Below are 19,030 nucleotides of genomic sequence, written 5' to 3'. Positions count from 1 at the left end.
GCCCAGAATAATCTATGTCTTGCTTATATTTACTGTTTATCTCCCTCCTCCTTCCTCTTTCTATGCTAAAACTAGGGGTGACCGTCTTCAGCTACCTGCTTCACCTTTCTTGCTTTCACCTCCTGGTTCTGCAATATCCTCTCACAAACTGTCTTTACCTACCACCTTTACATCTCAGATTATATCAGAAATCTTTTTTGATTCCTTAAATTTGAGTTAGAGGACTCAACTGTGCATTCCCATTTCCTTTCATTCTTCTAACTTCAACAAAATAAACTTAATGCCCTTCAGCAAAAATTGTATCCATACCATGGTATCATTTCTTCTAAAAAGTGTGTTTCTATAAATCCAGCCAGCTATTCTTCCAAATGACATATGAAAAAAAAAATCTATGATGATGGTCACATAATGTTAATGATATACCAATATCTCCAGCTTAATGTCAGTAATCGATTCCTGATGATCAGGTATATTGTGTGAAAATGTTGAAAGCCCATTTCTCACTATAATGCACATATGTCAAGCCTAAACCCCCAATAACTTTCTTAAAATATAATTAAAGTACCGTAGTATGTCTATAAGTGAATAACAATCATTTTAGGACACAAAATGCTTATAACACTACTTCCAGAGCACATATATAGATCAAACAGTCCTGTGACTTAAATAATTATAAGCATCTTAAGCACACGTTCTAAAATATCACATAAGGCATTATGCAACAAAAAGATACTACCTAAGACATCAATATGTCACAAACATAAAATGTGTGGGGTACAGCCCTAGCTGGTTTGGATCAGTGGATAGAATGTCAGCCTGTGTACTGAAGGGTCCAAGGTTCAAGTCCAGTCAAGGGCACATGCCCAAGTTGCGGGCTTGATCCCCAGTAGGAGGCGTTCTAGAAGCAGCCGATCGATCAATGAATCTCTCTCATCATTGATGTTTCTATCTCTCTTTCCCTCTCCCTTCCTCTCTGAAATCAATAAAATATATTTTTTAAAAATGTTTGGGGTACATTGCAGGTGAATTCAATGTGGTATGAACAGTTAAAATTAGGAGCTGTTATTTTGATCTATATTTGTGTTAAGCTATAGTGCCTGAAAAAAAATGATGAAAATATACAAAATCATCTGCTCCAGCAGCACACAGAATAAATGTCTAGTAGCCAGCTGTCTCAGCTCTCTCCCTTGCCTTCTCAACAGGCAATCTGGCAATGCAGGCTTCCTGTCCCTGCACAATTCTCCTCAGCCACCTGTGTGCTAAATAAATGAGATTTACCATCAAGGCTTGTTTTCTTGCTGGTAACTTTGATTACAGACTTGCTCTGCTCAAACAAAACCAACCATGCCATTTGATGATGCCAGGAATTTATAGAAACACCATATTTTTCTGCCATAAATGGCATTATTAGTTATTACAGTTTACAAATCATCTTTTATGTTCATTATCCTCATACAACCTAGTATGAGTAGTATTATATTCATTCCCTGTGTACATACACACATACATGCACATATAGCTCTCTTGTAACTTAAAAAATGAATTGGCTTATATAAAGCCATAGAACTGGCTTAAAATACAAAAAGTAACAAAGATAAGTTGTGTTGTATATAATTAATCCATAAGTATAGATAAAAAAATTTTTTTTAATAAGGGGAGATTAAAAACAGGTAAATTTTGACTGCTTAAAAAGAGAAAAGTGTTCACTACTGAGGAAGAAAGGTCCCCAGGATGGGGAAACTAGTAATACTGAATTCAAACTCAAGGACTGGACACTACTATGTAGGGCCAATTTTGATAATCTTGAACTGAGCAAACAGAAGAGATACAGAAACTATTTGTAATGCATGACAGTAAGAATAGTTCTGCTCCAAGAGTGATAAATTCTTTAAGATACTACAGACTTCGTTAGAAAGGTAAGATATGCACCAGGAATTTGATAATTAACAGATGACTGTAAAAATTTCAGGGCTATTTAGACATAGCTTACTTGAGGTATATAGAACCCACTTTGGTTACAGTGCCCCACTCCAACAAATTTAAGAACACCCAAATTTACACAAAGCATAAGTTGAAGGTGATAGTTTGCCTTGAAAGATTTGCATGAGTATTTTTCAAAAGGATGTATTTACTTGCTATTTAAGAAAAATTTCAAATAGGATTCAATTTGAAAAGTGATTTGTACAAAACATATTAAAGGTGAAAAAAAAAAAGCCTCAAGCATCAGATTTTAAAAGAATATAGAGCTGCCTGAAGAACTAACTGCAAGGCAGCCAGGGCATTAGAGTCCTCAAATAAAGGGCAGAGTGGAAGAGGGTGAAAAGGCAGCCCGGGCCAGGTCGTGCAGGCCTCTGAGGGCCACTTAGGGAACTTTGGATGTGTGCTATGAAGCCATTATAGGTTTTGAGCATGGGAATGAGATAACCTTTTAAATCAGGCGTGGGGAACCTTTTTCTGTCAAGGACCATTTGGATATATATAACATCATTTGTGGGCCATATAAAAATTATCAAATTAAAAATTAGCCTGCTACATTTGGTCAAACATTTAATTAACTCACCTCTAATGCCTTTGCAAGGCTAGTCCAAATGATTTCATGGGCCTTATATGGCCCGCAGCCCAGACATCCTCTCCCCTCCCCTGACCCCCCGTTTTAATCATTCTAGCAATTATAAAAAAACAAAAACACACACAGAAAACACAACAACAAAAGAAAAAAGAATAAAAAGCTATCTTTTAGAATATCTCTTCTGAAAGATACTAAGTACACAATTATTCTACTTAAATACTTAATTAGGTAGACTAGAACAGTGGTTAGATACATTTATGTTTCTGCCTATATTTTGAGGATTGAGTCACAGCTACAATAAATCACAGCTTTATCAATCTAAATTTTAGTATTTCATTATAATTCATATAGTAAAGTTTTTGAAAAAAGGTCAAATACTCACCAATGTTTTGGTGTAACCTGGCTCAGACTGATAACTTCATCGAGGATTTCATTTTTAGCTTTTTCAAATAGTTCGTTCTAGGCAATACAGATACAAGAAAGTAAGATTTTCAGAAGAGAGTTCATTTGCCCTGCCACAATTTTCAGAAATAACTAAAAAGAAGGCCTCTGACAGGCTAGTAGGATGAGCTCAGGTTTGAAGCATGCATGACCAGCAAATAATACTCTTCTCTTCTAGTATCTTTTGTAGAAATGCCAATATCCAGACAAGGACAAAGAAACTGACACAAATGTCTACCTTATTCACTTAATTTTGAATGCAGTTTTTTACATAACATTTGTTCAGATAAATTTTTCACATACCAAATGTTATATGAAAGTAGTAATACATATTAACTTAGTGTATTAGTAAACTGATGCTATTCTACAATAATGGCATTTTTAAAATCAAGGAAAACCAGTATTTAAATCCCATCAAATTAGAGTATATTCTTCAACAGTAAATGTTGAAAAGGTAAAAATGTTGGTGTATAAGTTTTAAAAGTTTACATTACATAAATACAATTAATTCTATAATACCTTTAAAAATTTCTTCATCTCAGAAAATACTTTTAAATACTTGTTTTAACATTCCATGACCCTAGTTATGTTTTAATGTTATTAAAAATAATTTAAATTATTGTAGAAAAATAACTGTTCCTGGGAATGCATTCTTGCAGCTTTAAATTAGTATTCATGGTAAAAACCAGAGCAAAGTAGCTTACCAGATTTCGCTCATTAAAACATATTTTGTTAGAGTGCAATATTAGATTAGATCAGTGATTTTCAACCTTTTTCATCTCACGGCACACATAAACTAATTACTAAAATTCTGAGGCACACCAAAAAATATATTGTAGTTTTTGCTGATCTGACAAAAAAAATAGTTATGATTTTAACTCATTCACATCAGACAGCTACTGTGTTGACTGTTGTCATTTTTTATTTGACAATCTAAGGGAAAAGAGGTCAGTGCCCCTGACTAAATAGCCAGGTACTGCATGTTTTAAAATACCTTGTGGTACACTGTTTGAAAATCGCTGGATTAGATATATGAAAATACATGAGGTGTACAAACATTACCCGGTCAAGTTCTCGCAGGCGAGGATAGTTATTCTTCCACTCAGTTTCAAGGTTGAAACGTGTTGCTGAGGAAGAAGGACAGATGTTCAAGTTAGAGGACTCTCTTTCCACAGGCATGGTTCAAGGCTATCGTGCATATCTTCTTCATTAACTGAATTTAAGTGTGCACCTATGCCTCCTGAGTACTCTGGGCTCTCAACATCTCCGAATCTCATATTGCAAGTTTTCCAAACTAATCTCCTTGACTCTAGTTTCTACATCCAATCCACAAAACACATGACGGAAACAGTTTAGTATAGTAGCTAAGAGCATGGACTCTGCATTTATACCAAGATTCAAATCCTGGGTCTACTGCTGCATGATGCTGGGTGTATTACTTAGGTAAGGTACTCTGTCCCTCAGTTTTCTCTTTTGTAAAATGGGACTAATACTAATACTAATACTTACAAGGTTGCTTAGGGACCAATGGAATAAATAGGTAGGATTGCCAAATGAAAAAAAAGAAGAAATGTGTATTCTCACCAAATGAAACTATGGAAGCAAAGCCATGGAGCAGGAAAGTATGGAATTCAGGAACTAGTTGAGGCACAGGCTGCTCTGATTCCTAACACATTTCCTCTCCCCACAACCCCCAAAGGGGGACTCTGACTTCACTGCAGTTTAAGCTCTTTCTCCCAAATACTACTGCAAACTTTCTAATCTGTTGAAACTCGCAATGTGCTCCCAGCAATCTTTCCTCTAAGAGGAAACACCCTGTTCTTGTAATACTAGATAGAAAAATGGAATTTTTTCCCATTTTCCACATACTATCTAATAGTAAATGAACTGAAAAGCAACTGTTAAAAAGGGAGTAAAGAACCTCATGGATGCCTAAGATTGTCAGCTAATACAATGTCTAAATGTGCTGCCTTATTTCAAAAACCCAACTTACCTTTAAAACTATCAGCCTGTTGTTCAACTGACTCTCGTACCATTTTCCAGAAGCAGTCCGATACAGCAAGGCTTAAATTCCTTGTAGTCACCTGGTGTGCCTTTAGCATGCTGGCCCTTTTAAAAGTAACAAAAGTTAAAGTATACTAAAATAACAAAAGGACGATACCATCACTAAGTTTGAGAATGAGCTTGTTATGATAACCTAATGAGAACAGCCACGTATACATTTTTATAGCAACACTGTCCAATAACATTTTCTGTGATGAAGAAACTATTCTATATCTAAATTAACCAATATGGTAGCTACTACTAGCCACATGGGGTTATTGAATCCTTTAAATACGTGACTAGTGTGATTAAGAAATGAAGTTTTATTTTTATTTGATGTTAACCATTTTAAATTTAAATAAGCACACAAGGCTGGTGACTACAGTACTGGACAGCACAGTTCTATACACGTCAGCTCCTACCCCTTCGGATAATACGCAATAGCATGTCTATAAGAACTACATTGATTTACATACTAATAGAGAGGCAAACATACTTTTCCACTTCAAGAGACTCTCTTCTTATAAAGTTTTAATATAACTCAGGTGCCCTTTAGCTCTTCCTTTTTGCTTTTCTTTAGTATCGTATTTTCTGATAATTTCTGTCAATATCTACTAGTATTTAGGGATACCCCTCTGACATCCCCAGCCCCACTTCAATTTTCCCCAACACTGTAAGAGAAATGGATACATGCATTTAAAAATGTAAGTGTTGGTTTTTAAAAATCACTTTATAAGTAACACAACTTCAGGTGTCCATGCTGTCATTCATTGCCCAAACCCCAGGGGCAGTTTGCTATGTCAGCATGTATTGCACCATTTGATAAACTGCTCTGAGTTCTGTCAGGGTAGCTGGAGGACTTATTTAGTAGGTACAGATCACCATCTGGGAAAAATTCTGAAAAATCAACGTTAAACTAACAGCTATAAAGAAACTTTTAAGTGAAAACTACTAGTTCAAGCTACTCCCTCACTATCAAATCTTTAAATGTTTAAACAAGATACCTACTTTAGGAGTTTTGAATTCTGAAAAAATTCTTCTTCATATTCTCTTATTGCTTCTATGCTTTCGGAGCTGTTTCCTAGGGAAAGACGATGGTGAAGTTCTCACTGAGAAAATGTTTATCACTTGAAAACAACAAAAACTTCAATTACAGTAATCCATCTTTGCATACCTTTTCCTGTTACAACAGCAAAATAACCTAGAGCTTTCATTGGGAAGAGTTTTCCTTCAATTATCTGCTGAATCTATTTTTAAAAGTGAGAAAAAAATGTGAGATAAAAGTTTACATAATTTTAAAGAGCATGATACACCATTTAGAAAGCAAATTTAATAATGCTATATATGTACAGTTAATTTAAATATGTAAACCTATACAAAAGTATTAAAATGTATTTCAATTTCTATTTGAGGAAAAAATAAATACATTTAATTTTAGTATATTAAAAATGTTCTATTAAAACACAAGTACCAAAATTAAAACTTGGAATGATGTGTAGTGCTTTGGAGTCAGGCCTCTGTTTGAATTTCTGCTCTGCCACTTACTAGCTATGTGGCCTTAAGCATGCTCCAACTTTTTCAAAATGGTTGTTAAGAAAATTATCCTATACTAGAAACCCGGTGCACAAAATTTGTGCAAGAGTAGGCCTTCCTTGCCCCAGCTGCTGGCACCGGCTTCCCTCTGGCACCCGAGACCCAGGCTTCCCTTTGACCATAATATACTAAGTGTCCGGTCGACTGGTGGGCCATTCAACCAATCAAAGAGTAATATGCTAATACTATGCTAAGGCCGCTCAACTGCTCGCTATGACGTGCACTGACCACCAGGGGGCAGACAGTCGACCAGTCGCTATGACATGCACTGACCACTAGAGGGCAGACAGTCGACTGGTTGACCAGTTGCTATGACGTGCACTGACCACCAGGGGGCAGATGCTCCGATCCGTAGGTTAGCTTGCTGCTGGGGTCTGGCCGGTCAGGACTGAGCGAGATGGGCTGGACATGCCCTGGAGTCCTTCTGCGGTCCCTCCCTGGCTGGCCAACCTCCAGTGTCCCTTCCTGGACCTGATCGTGCATCGGTGGGGTCCCTTAGCCTGGCCTGCGCCCTCTCGCAATTTGGGACCCCTCAGGGGGATGTCAGAGAGCTGGTTTCAGCCCGATCCTGCAGGCCAGGCGGAGGGACCCCACTGGTGCACAAATTCGTGTACTGGTCCTCTAGTATGTGATAACAATGATACTTAGCATAGTGCCAGGAATGCAGAAGATTCAATAAATGGTAGCTGCTATTATTTCCCCATACTCTTCTGCAAATATCTAAATCTAAATTCTAACCAAGTTGGACTGTCTTTTTATACTCTTTTTAAAAAAATATTTGTAACCATTGGTTCTCAACTCTTTTAGGGTCAAAAATCTTTTATAAGTGTATCCAAAACTACAGACTCTGGCCCCAGAAAAATGCACATTTGTACAGAGATCTATCATTCACACAGTGTAAGAGTTCCTACTCATAGAAGGCCCTCTAGTTGAAGACTTACTGATGTAAGAATCCCTGCTCTAAGATAGGCCACATCCCTAAGCTAATGCTGACTCTGGTATAAAAAAAGACTGCTATAAATAAGCTTAAATTGCATTTCAAAAGAAATACAAAATCACTATCCTAGACAAGAGGAAAAAGAAATGAAAATAATGAAGAGCGATGGGAAGAAAGCACAGAAATTTGCTTCCACCTACTTCTCCCCCTCTCTCTATATTAGGACAAATACTGCCACAACATGCCTCACCCATAAAATAAGGCAAAGCCAAGGTCAGAGTTAAAGAGTTAACACAGTCCTCAAAAAGGCCTGCTTGTCCTAGGCTGGCATCTGGGAACTTAACTAGTAAACAATTCCCTACAATGATATAAAACTTTCCCTAAATAACAGTAGCTCAATTGTGCAGGCAATGTGGCTTATGCTGAACGTCTGCTTTCCTTTGGGCGTCTGTATTTTGGTACCTGAGGGTGCCTACATAACCAGGTCCCTATAAAAACTTTAGATGCTGAGTCTCTAATGAGCACCCTGTTGCTGGAGGGATTAAGCATGTTCTCTGTGACTCTGCTGGGAGAGGACTCTTGAAAACTCTTGTGAGCCTGGTTTACTCTAGACATCATCTCTTGTCCCTTTTCCCTTTGTTATTTTGCTTTGTCTCCTTTCATTGAAATAAGTCTTAAGTGTAAGTATAACTATGTGCTTGAGTCCTGTGAGTCCTCCAATCAGTGAGCATAGGAGAGATCTGTCTTGGGAATCCCTGATAGAGAGGCCCAGTTCCAGAAAGCTTCAGGTGGAAAGGAGAGAAATTCTAGGCAGGGATAGGTACTTATATCTGAAGTTGTTGTTCTATGGGGGATAAGAATATAATAATAAAATAATAACAGATGACAGCCACCCTGTATATAACACTTTTGTGCCAAGCACTATCTCAACCACTTTTAAAACAAGTATTGAACTCATTAAACCTTCACAACTTATGAGCTAGTACCTTCATTTCCAACAGATGAGGAAGCCTAAAGCACTAAAAAACTTAAATAACTTCCCAGGTTACAAAGCTATCAAACAGTAGGGCCAGGATTTGAAACCAACCAATCTGGCTACAGATTCTTCACTCTTAATGAGGATACCATATACCTTTACAATTAAGTAGAGAGCATGACCTAAGTCAAGACCTGAACCCAATAACACACATAATGTTACCTTGAAATAAACTTCTTTCCTTTAGGGACACTGAGCAACGAGTATAGGAAGTTGAAGTCACAGAACTTCAGAAATGAAAATGACCCAACAGATCAACTAGACCAGCGATTTTTAACCTTTTTCATCTCATGGTACACATAAATTAATTACTAAAATTCTTTGGCATACCAAAAAATATATTTTTTGCCAATCTGGCAAAAAAACCAGGTATTATTTTGGTTCATTTGCTCTCGATGGCTATTGTTGTGTTGGCTGTCATTTTTTTATTTGAATCTAAGAGAAAAGAGACCAGGGCTCCTGACTAAATAGTCAGGTATTGCATGTTTTAAAACAATTTTGCAGCACACCAGTTGAAAATCACTGAACTAGACTAATAGGCTGGATGGTGCATTGACTAGATACAGAAAAGTAACAAGATTTGCCCAAGGACACGCCAGCTGGTGGTGGAGCACAGATAAGATTGCTAACACCTAATCTAATGCCTTCTCTATTATAAAAATCTGCTACACAGTCTTTGATCAGTTAGGAAAGATAATTTTTTTCTGCAAAAAAAAAAAAGCATACATAGGTTCCAAAAGGAATCTTTACTGTCACTAGTTTTACACTAACTTATGAACATCAATTTAAAAAGAAACATCACGAATTAGGTTAATGACAGTAAGTCAGCATACAAAATTATTTAAAGTATACAACATTAACAAACTATAATTATGGAATTTTATTTATACCTAAAAATTATACTTAAATAATTTACTATAACTTTCCAAAACTTTGTTTTTACAGAACACCAAGAAAAATCCCTCTACTACTCTCTGATAAAAGTATTCCATAAGGATTTTTTTTTTTTTTTTACAAACAGTTCCTGTCATATCATTATAAATGTTTTCCACAAATAAATAAGGTAAAATACAAGTTTTGTACAAATAATCTTTTATCTCATAATAAAGAACTTTCCCTCACCCTGCTTGGGCTAGCCACATTTTTCTCTGCCAGGTCTACTTTGGTCAAAACAAATATCGTCCTTCTTCCATGAGGATCCATTTGACTGACCAAGTCTGTAACAATGCTGCGTTCAGCATCCACAGATCCATCTGAAAAATAAAATAAAAAATGAAAATGTAATAATTGCAAAATGGATTTTAAAAATTTCCACAAGCTACATTGTTGTATCTACATTATAGTAAGAAAAATTTTCTTAATACATCTTTGTTATGAAAAGATATTCTAGCCCAGTGGTTCTGAACTAGACTAATAGGCTGGATGGTGCATTGACTAGATACAGGAAAGTAACAAGATTTGCCCAAGGACACGCCAGCTGGTGGTGGAGCACAGATAAGACTGCTAACACCGAATCTAATGCCTTCTCTATTATAAAAATCTGCTCTTAGGCGACCCTGCTAGCGGTTCTCAACCTGTGGGTCGCGACCCACAGGTTGAGACAACGCTGCTGTAGAGCCTAAGACCATCGGAAAACACAGATATTTACATTACGATTCATAACAGTAGCAAAATTACAGTAATGAAGTAGCAATGAAAATAATTTTATGGTTGGGGTTCACCACAACATGAGGAACTGTATTAAAGGGTCGCAGCATTAGAAAGGTTGAGAACCACTGTTCTAGCCAATAAAAATTTCTTTGATGCCTACAGTGAAATTATTCTCAACTTCAATTCTATTTACTAATAAAACGAATAAAAGAGGGTGAAACATATTTATCTTGCATGTTTATGTAAAATGCATATTTAGAGCAAAGCCTGGATTGCTAAAGGAAGCACATCAATGCAATTAAAATCTTGTGATAGATTTACCTTGAATGCATAGGATGATGGCATTAGGATTCTGCATATAAGCTTTGCTCATACTGAAAATAGTTTCCTTTGTGTCAGGAGCCATGCCTGATGTCACAGTCTTAAAGAAAAAGGTTTTAAATGTCATTATAAATGTTTTCCACAAAGGAATACGACAAAATACAAGTTTTGTATATACTTACATTAATCACACCTGGTAAGTCAACAAGCACCATCCTCTGCAGTCCAGGGCCTTTTACGTTTAAGGATATAGTCTACTCAGGGGACAAAACAAAACAAAACAAGTTGGGGGGGAAAACTGTTAGGAACTCTTTGGTGATATATAGTCTGAAAAGTCTGTATCTCATCAATACAGATATGGTGCTCAGAAAAATGTTCTTTTTCTGATCCTAAAAGTACTCTAAGACAATTTCCCATAAAATGATATATTAGGAATATTAAAATTATCTGTTATCTTGGAATAGCAGCAATCTAAATATCAATGCCAATATCATGATTTATTTCATATCATGACCATTAGATTCCACAATACATTGGTGAAATGAATTGCAACACTCACCTCAGGGCTAACAGTACAGCCTTCTTTCACATTTTTTCTCATCCGTAGTTCTATTTCATGTCTTAATGCTGCAAGCTATGAACGGAAAACAACAAAGTCCTGAGAAAAACTTCAGTTAACAAATACTCCCTGTAGTTGTCTTTCATAAGCTTACGCAGGTTATAAAGTTACACACATGAACCTCACATGAATGCTACTTACATCTTCCTCCTTGGTAAGATCAAATTCTCGAGAACTATCTTTAAACAATGCTACGTGGTGAGGACCTTCACTCAGAGTCACCTGGAATTAATAGAAAATTGAAATGTAATAATGCATTTACAATTCATATTAATTCCCATAGAACTTCCATGGTCTAGACAGGGCTCCTGCATCGCACAAATCCAGGTGTCCCTTCATACTACATACTCCAAGATCCCTGGGGGCTGTCAGGAGACCACAGAGTTCTTTATCTGTATTGTTCATACACCTATCACATGTATTCTGATTGCCCAACAAGATCAATGGCTACTTTGTATCTTTCATGACCTAAAATACTACTGTCCTTTTTATTTCATAGTCAATATTATATAGAGTATTGAGCACAAAACCATTAATTTAAAACCTGAAAAACTAAAAGAAAACCTTGCCTTTAACTTCACAGGTAAATTCAGATAAAGGACAATTCACTTATTTAACATCTACTTATTGAGAGCTAACTATATCAACTGTTGTAGGTAGGTGGAAAGTGAAGAATTGACTCTCCCTGTTTTAGACCTCTCTACATACTGGGACAGTGATATGCAGAGATAACAAGACATTATAGCAAAACCGAGGGTGTCAAAGAAGAGAGTGGTAAGAAGAGCTAAGACAGCCTTTTCCCAAACAGTGCCATAAATGCAAGAAATTCTCTAACAACTTATAGGTTAACAGTCAATGGTTTCAACTTCTCAACTTCACATTCCTTGCTTTTTAAGTACTATAACGTTTCAAGCTTCCAATTTCACTTTTAAAATGCAATTTCTTCTACTGAGATTAGATTAACAGGCTAGATAACAAAACTAGCTGTTTGAAGGCAACAGAGAGCAACCTAAAGAACTTGTGGGGGATATTCCTGCAGGTATTTTCCCCAGGGCATTTGCTAATTTGTGGCCTGAGAGAAAAGCTTAAAACTTTGCAATAGTTTTACTGGATTGAGAAGCCCAAGCAGCCAAGATACAGGGTGCCAAGGTCCCAGAAAAAAATGCACAGCAGTAATGAATCTCCGAATTCTGAGCCCTCCAGAATATTCTGCGTATAATTTCCCTTTGAGGCACTTACACATTAAGAAACAAAGCAGAAAGAAGCTGCTAATGAGGCTAACACTAAGTCAAGATTCAAGGAGAGACAAAAATCTGGAGTTCAGAGTCAACCCAGGAGAAATCCTGGTAAATAAAGGAGGAAGGGCACACTGGAGAGAGACCAGTCTTGTTGGTTTCAAGGAAATGTGTCCATGCTGGATCAGCCTGACAGAAGAAAGTGAACCCCTAAAATATAACATCATCTATAGCACTACAATTAGAGTGCTGATAACAATGTAAAAGGTAGGTTAAAATGTTTTTACAGTCGATTACAGAAAATGATATGAGGTGTAGTGAGTTCATTTTCTTTCTTCCTAAATTAGACATATTCCAAATGGATCTGTAAAGTGTGGTACAGCCAAACAATACCACAGAATAGTGATTTTTAACCTTTTTCATCTCATGGCACACCATGAGGTTAATTACTATAATTCTGCAACACACCAAAAAATATATTTTCTATCGGTCTAACAACAACAGCAAAAAATAGGTATAATTTTGATTCATTCATACCAAATGGCTATTGTGCTGGCTGTTGTACTTTTTTTATTTGACAATGTAAGAGAAAAGAGGTCAGTGCCCCTTACTAAATAGTCAGGTACTGCATGTTTTAAAAATTCTTACGGCACACAGGTTAAAAATCACTGCTATGGAACGATGAAAAAGAAACTAGCTTGACACAACATGGTTGAATTCGCAGCCAGACCCCAGTGCACTCTGTATGAATCACACCAGACTGCTTGTTGCCATTATAAAAAATCTCCATTTCTAAAAGATTTTAGCATCAGCCTAACTGTCTCATTTTCTACCACTATTCTGGCCTTCATCCTTGGTGATTTCAAGTCTCCAATTCTCCAACTATTCTATAATACACCACTAGCTGAACTAAAAGAAAAAAAAAAAACACACACACACACAACCATACAGTGTTCCTTTAAATTTGTGTCCAGACCTTAATGGGGACATAAGTATCACTCAGCAATCCTAATATTTTCTTGACTTCCCTCATCAACTCAATACTGGACTCATCACTTGCCTAGAAAAGACTTCATACTTCCCACTTATTCAATCTTCAATACCCTCTTCCCTCTCTCTACTTAACAGCTGATAATCTAGCTTATGTCTCTGAGGGAGTAGAAGCAATCAGAAGTAAACGTCCACATTGCCACCTACTTGCCTCCACTGTAAATTCAATAATCAGTTCTTAGCCTTCACCTTTCTTGGTTACCAGCAGCACTGACCTTGCCCGCCACTCCCTCCTCCTGGGTATTTTCTTCCTGACTTTCAGGACACAGACCACACTGTTCTGGCTTCCCTCCTATCACACTGGTTGCTCCTTCACAAACTCCTTCATTGTTTCCATTTCCCTCAATCTCTAATGTCGGGGTGCCCAGGACACAAGCCTCCATTCTGTCTTCTCTCTACTCGCTCCCATGGTGATCTTACCCAGGAAGACCAGGGCTCTCTATACTACCTTTAGATATTTGATTATGACTCCTAAATTTAAGTCTCTAGCTAGCACAGACCGCTCTCCAAACTTGCTTCTTTGTTAACAAGTCCCAAACTCCTGATTTTCTTCCCCAAAGCTAATTCATTCTAATCCAGTCTTTCCCATGCCAATCACATGCTTTCATTTATTCAGGCCAAAACCTCAAGTCATCCTGACAACTGACTTCCTCTCTCTCCATATCAAATATGTAAAAAAATCATGTCGATCCTACTTCCATTCAGATTCAACCATTTTTTACCACCTTCACTGCTACTTCTCTGGTACAAGTATCACCTGGGTACTCCAATAGCTTCCCACCTGGTCTCCTTCGTTCTATACCTCTTGCCTATGTCTATTTCAACAGAGCAGTCAGAGTGAGCCTTTTAAAAAGTATGTTGTTACTCTGCTCAAAACACTGCATTGGCTTCCATTTTATTCAAAACAAAAACCAAACTTTGCATGATAACCTACAAGGCTCTAATAATCTGCTCTCCCCAATATCTCTCTGACTCATTACCTGGCTACTCTTCACTTTGCTCTAGCCACACTGGCATACTAAGCACCTAATTACCTCAGGAGCTTTGCACTAACTTTCACTCTGCATTAAACACTCTTGAACAGGACACCCACAGAAATCCCTGCCTCACTTTCTGCAAATCTTAGTTCAACTGTTACCTTCTCATGCAGCCTACCAATACCCTGGTACCACCATTCCTGTTGCCTGGCTCCACTGTTTTCTTTTGTGCACACTTACCACCTTCTAACATACTATGTAACTTAGTTACTTATTATGTCTAGTAGAGGCCCGGTGCACTAAATTCATGTACGGGGGGCGGGCAGGAGGGGATCCCTCAGCCCAGCCTACACCCTTTCCAATCTAGGACCAGTCGGACATCCCTCTCGCAATCTGGGACCGCTGGCTCCTAACCTGCTCACCTGCCTGCCTGCCTACCTGATCGGCTCTAACCCCTATGCTGGCCTGCCTGATCGCCCCTAACTTGCTCCCCTGCTGGCCTGATCACTCCTACCTTGCCCCCTGCTGGCCTGATCGCCCCTAACTTGACCCCCTGCTGGCCTGATTGACCCTAACTTGCTCCCCGCCAGCCTGATCACCCCTAACTTGCTCCCCTACCCGCCTGATCATCCCTAACTGCCTCTGCCTTGGCCCCCGGCCTAAACCGCAGTCTGACCTCTCTCTGCAGGAGGCGACCTGGCAGATCAGGGGAAGGCGCCGCCCCCATTACCCCGCTGCTGCCACTGTCAGCCTGAGCCTGGGCCCTTTGCAGCCGCTGCGGCTATGCCTGGAAGGACGTCCAGAAGGTCGTCCAAAAGACGTCTGCTCTAATTAGCATATTACCCTTTTATTAGTATAGATTATTTATTATCTGTCTCTCTCTACTAGACCATATCCCCCATTATGTCAAAGATCTTTGTTTTCTTTACCAACACACTGCCTAGAACAGTGCTGGCACATATTAAGCACCTAATGAATATTTTTGGAATGAGAGACTCTGAAGCCATAGACTTCCTTCCTGTAACCATGGATGAATTATCAGTATTTCTATATATGGACAACTTGTACACTGAGTCCCAGACTCTTACCTCAATAACTTTGCTCCCTCTCTCTTGCATCATTTTTTTTTCAACCAGATCATAACATATCTATATCAATATCTATCTACCGTATTTTCCGGCGTATAAGACGACTGGGCATATACGATTTTCCTGGGTTAAAAAGTTGTCTTATACGCTGGAAAATACGGTAGTCCAATATATCTAATCCATTATATCTAATCCCATCAATATAGTCCAATATACTGTATTTTCTGGCGTATAAGACGACTTTTTAACCCAGGAAAATCTTATATGCCCAGTCGTCTTATACGCCGGAAAGTATAGTATCTATCTATCTATCTATCTATCTATCTATCTATCTATCTATCTATCTATCTATAAAAAAGCCTAAGCGATCAGAACAACTGGTCGCTATGATAAGCACTGACCACTGGGGGCAGACACTCAAAGCAGGAGCTAACTAACCCCTGGTGGTCAGTGTGCTCCCACAGCCAACCTCCCGCAGTCCTTCCCCTTGCCCCCCAGGCTGGGACGGGGAACCAGAGGTGGGTGATGGTGAACACGGCCCCTTAGGGCTGGCTCCCTCCTTGGGGCCAGTGGCCAACCTTCTGTGACCTGTCCCTCCCCCCCGGCCAGCAGGCCCCAATCGTCCCGCCACCCACCCACTGTGGTGGTGGCACAGTGGCGAGGGAAGGAGAAGGGGGGGAGGCAGGAACTGTGAGGTGGTGGGGTACTGACAATGGCAGCATTGGGTGTCTGGCATCTGTTCCTTCCGCACCCGACCCAGCAACCGTTGCCTCCTCTCTGGCCTGGCCCTGATTGGCCCTGATTGCCAGCCAGGCCTAGGGACCCCACCCGTGCACAAATTTCATGCACCAGGCCTCTAGTAGCATATAAATATCTTTAAAACACTTATTTGACCCAATATATTTCAACTGCTACTGCCCCATTTTCTACATTTTTGACATTAAAGCTAGATAACTATACTATCTAATAAAAGAGTGATATGCAAATTGACTGTCACTCCAACACAAAAGATGGCCACCCCCATGTGGACACAAGATGGCTGCCACAAGATGGCCAGCAGAGGAGGGCAGTTGTAGGTGATCAGGCCTGCAGGGGAGGGCAGTTGGGGGGGACCAGGCCTGCAGGGGAGGGCAGTTAGGGGCGACCAGGCTAGTAATGGAGGTCAGTTAGGGGTGACCAGGCCAGCAGGGGAGGGCAGTTGGGGGCGATCAGGCCTGCAGGGGAGGACAGTTAGGGGTGACCAGGCTGGCAGGGGAGGGCAGTTAGAGGTGACCAGGCCAGCAGGGGAGCGGTTAGGCGTTGATCAGGCTGGCAGGGGAGTGGTTAGGGAGTGATCAGGCAGGCAGAGAGGTTAGGGGAAATCAGGCAGGCAGGCAGGCGAGCAGCTGGGAGCCAGCAGTCCTGGATTGTGAGAGGGATGTCCGACTGCCAGTTTAGGTGGGATCGGGCCTAAATGGGCAGTCAGATATCCCTCGAGGGGTCCCAGATTGGAGAGGGTGCAGACTGGGCTGAGGGGACACCCCCCACCCCCCTGTGCATGAATTTCGTGCACCGGGCCTCTAGTCTATATATATATTAACTCCACTTTCAAGATTCTATTCTCTTACTCAAGACTAAACTCCAAAGCATAATAAGAGGATAGCCTGGCCTCCCACTGCACCACTGTCCTCCTCTCCCCTTATTCAGCTCCTGTTACACTGGCTTCCTGACTGTGCCTCCTACTTATTTTTATTAGGAATAATTCCAAATGCTGTGTCAATTCTTTCTTTAGTTAAAACTCTTCATTTCAACGTAATAAACAAGGCTCTAAGAAATTTCATTCAGATGGCCTATTTTCTTACCTTAACTGGAGAGCGTGTCATCATCTCCCCAGATCCTCGTGGGAATATTCGTGCTTGAGCAATCATTTCCAACACACTAGTTTTCCCAGCACTTTGATCTCCAACTACAACAACCTTATGGCAAAAACAATAACATTTATTTATTCAATACCAACTTATACTTAAATATATTTGAAATGCTACTGAGATTTTTTTTTTAGTCTTTTCAAGTATCTACAGTTAAACAATTTGAAAAATATCATCCATGAAAAAATTGATAGTTGATACATGTATGCATACCCTATACAATAAAGAGGTAATATGCAAATTGACCATCATACCCTCACACAAGATGGCCACGCCCATGTGGTCACAAGATGGCCACCACAAGATGGCTGGCAGTTGTGAGTGATCAGGACAGCAGGGGAGGGCAGTTGGGGGCAGACCAGGCCAGTAGGGGAGGGCAGTGGGGGACCAGGCCTGCAGGGGGGGCAACCAGGCCTGAAGGGGAGGGCAGTTGGGGGCGATCGGGCCGGCATGGGAGGGCAGTTGGGGGCGATCGGGCCAGCAGGGGAGGGCAGTTGGAGGCGATCGGGTTGGCAGGGAGCAGTTAGGTGTCGATCAGGCTGGTAGGGAGTGGTTAGGGGTGATCAGGCTGCAGGCAGAAGTGGTTAGGGGCAATCAGGGAGGCAGGTGAGCGGTTAGGAGACAGCAGTTCTTGATTGTGAGAGGGATGTCCGACTGCTGGTTATCCCCTGAGGGGTCCCAGATTGGAGAGGGTGCAGACCAGGCTGAGGAACACCCTTCCAACCCGCCCCCCCCCCGTGCACAAATTTCATGCACCAGGCGACTAGTATTATATAAATAAAAAATATATGTCTCTGGTTTAATCTGTGTGTATATGTATATATGTATGTGTATGTAATGGGTGTGTGTACATACACATAACTTTTTTAAAATGTAAATTTTTGCTAAGGGGTCAGTTCACTATGTATTAAGTTTTCACTTACCCTTGGCAAATGATCTTGTGTATTATAACTGGCATCATAATCAGATAGAACATCAAGAACTTCAGAATACATGTCAATCAAAGATTTCTACAAAAGTAAAAAAATAATATTAATTAAACAGTGAAAACATTTAAAAAAAATACCATAGATGTGTCAAGAGGAAAAAAAAGCTGATAAATTCATGTTTTCCAAAATCATGGTATTGTTTTTTCTAATTATGCAAATACACAGTCATAGTTAAACAGTATAGAATAAAATTTCATTTCTTATCTAATTTATCCAATTTATTTTATTTAGAGATACACTGATAATTAAAGTACATTGATTCAGGATTTCCTAACTTTCTAACTAAGTGGTAAAAGAGGGAAGTTGTTATTTAATATTGAAGAGTTAATATTAAATGCCCAACAAAGAAAATCATTAATAGCATAAAGGCCAAATAAGGTGTTAGATGACCAATTGAAAGGCAATCATCTTCTACTAAATTTGGTGTGTGTGTCAGATATAGAGATAGAGATAGAAATAGAAAGGAGGTGGGGGGGTGGGGTGGGAAAAGAAAGACTGAAAAGAAGATTAAAGTGGAGAAAGAATGACCAAAAAGATGGTTAAATCAGTAAGCATGATTAAGTGTACTTTAACAA

General features: G+C 39.4%; 1 protein-coding gene across 2 annotated transcripts in view; it reads right to left on the bottom strand.

Annotated features, from left to right (window-relative positions):
• Positions 1-19,030, bottom strand: part of OPA1 (OPA1 mitochondrial dynamin like GTPase) — a 92,934-nt gene that overhangs the window by 42,436 nt on the left and 31,468 nt on the right. For both annotated transcript variants that reach the window (XM_054713836.1, XM_054713837.1), the window contains 12 exons: positions 18,390-18,476; positions 17,401-17,514; positions 11,351-11,431; positions 11,150-11,224; positions 10,773-10,844; positions 10,591-10,690; positions 9,742-9,872; positions 6,228-6,300; positions 6,062-6,134; positions 5,004-5,119; positions 4,073-4,137; positions 2,952-3,028 (listed from right to left, as the gene is read on the bottom strand). In XM_054713836.1, the coding sequence (XP_054569811.1) occupies positions 2,952-3,028; positions 4,073-4,137; positions 5,004-5,119; positions 6,062-6,134; positions 6,228-6,300; positions 9,742-9,872; positions 10,591-10,690; positions 10,773-10,844; positions 11,150-11,224; positions 11,351-11,431; positions 17,401-17,514; positions 18,390-18,476 (1,064 nt within the window). The remainder of the gene's footprint in view (positions 1-2,951; positions 3,029-4,072; positions 4,138-5,003; positions 5,120-6,061; positions 6,135-6,227; positions 6,301-9,741; positions 9,873-10,590; positions 10,691-10,772; positions 10,845-11,149; positions 11,225-11,350; positions 11,432-17,400; positions 17,515-18,389; positions 18,477-19,030) is intronic.

The sequence above is a fragment of the Eptesicus fuscus genome, chromosome 3, assembly GCF_027574615.1.
Source record: "Eptesicus fuscus isolate TK198812 chromosome 3, DD_ASM_mEF_20220401, whole genome shotgun sequence".
Classification (NCBI taxonomy): Eukaryota; Metazoa; Chordata; class Mammalia; order Chiroptera; family Vespertilionidae; genus Eptesicus; species Eptesicus fuscus.
Note: the sequence above shows the minus strand (reverse complement) of the source record. Positions and strands in the feature narration are given on the sequence as shown.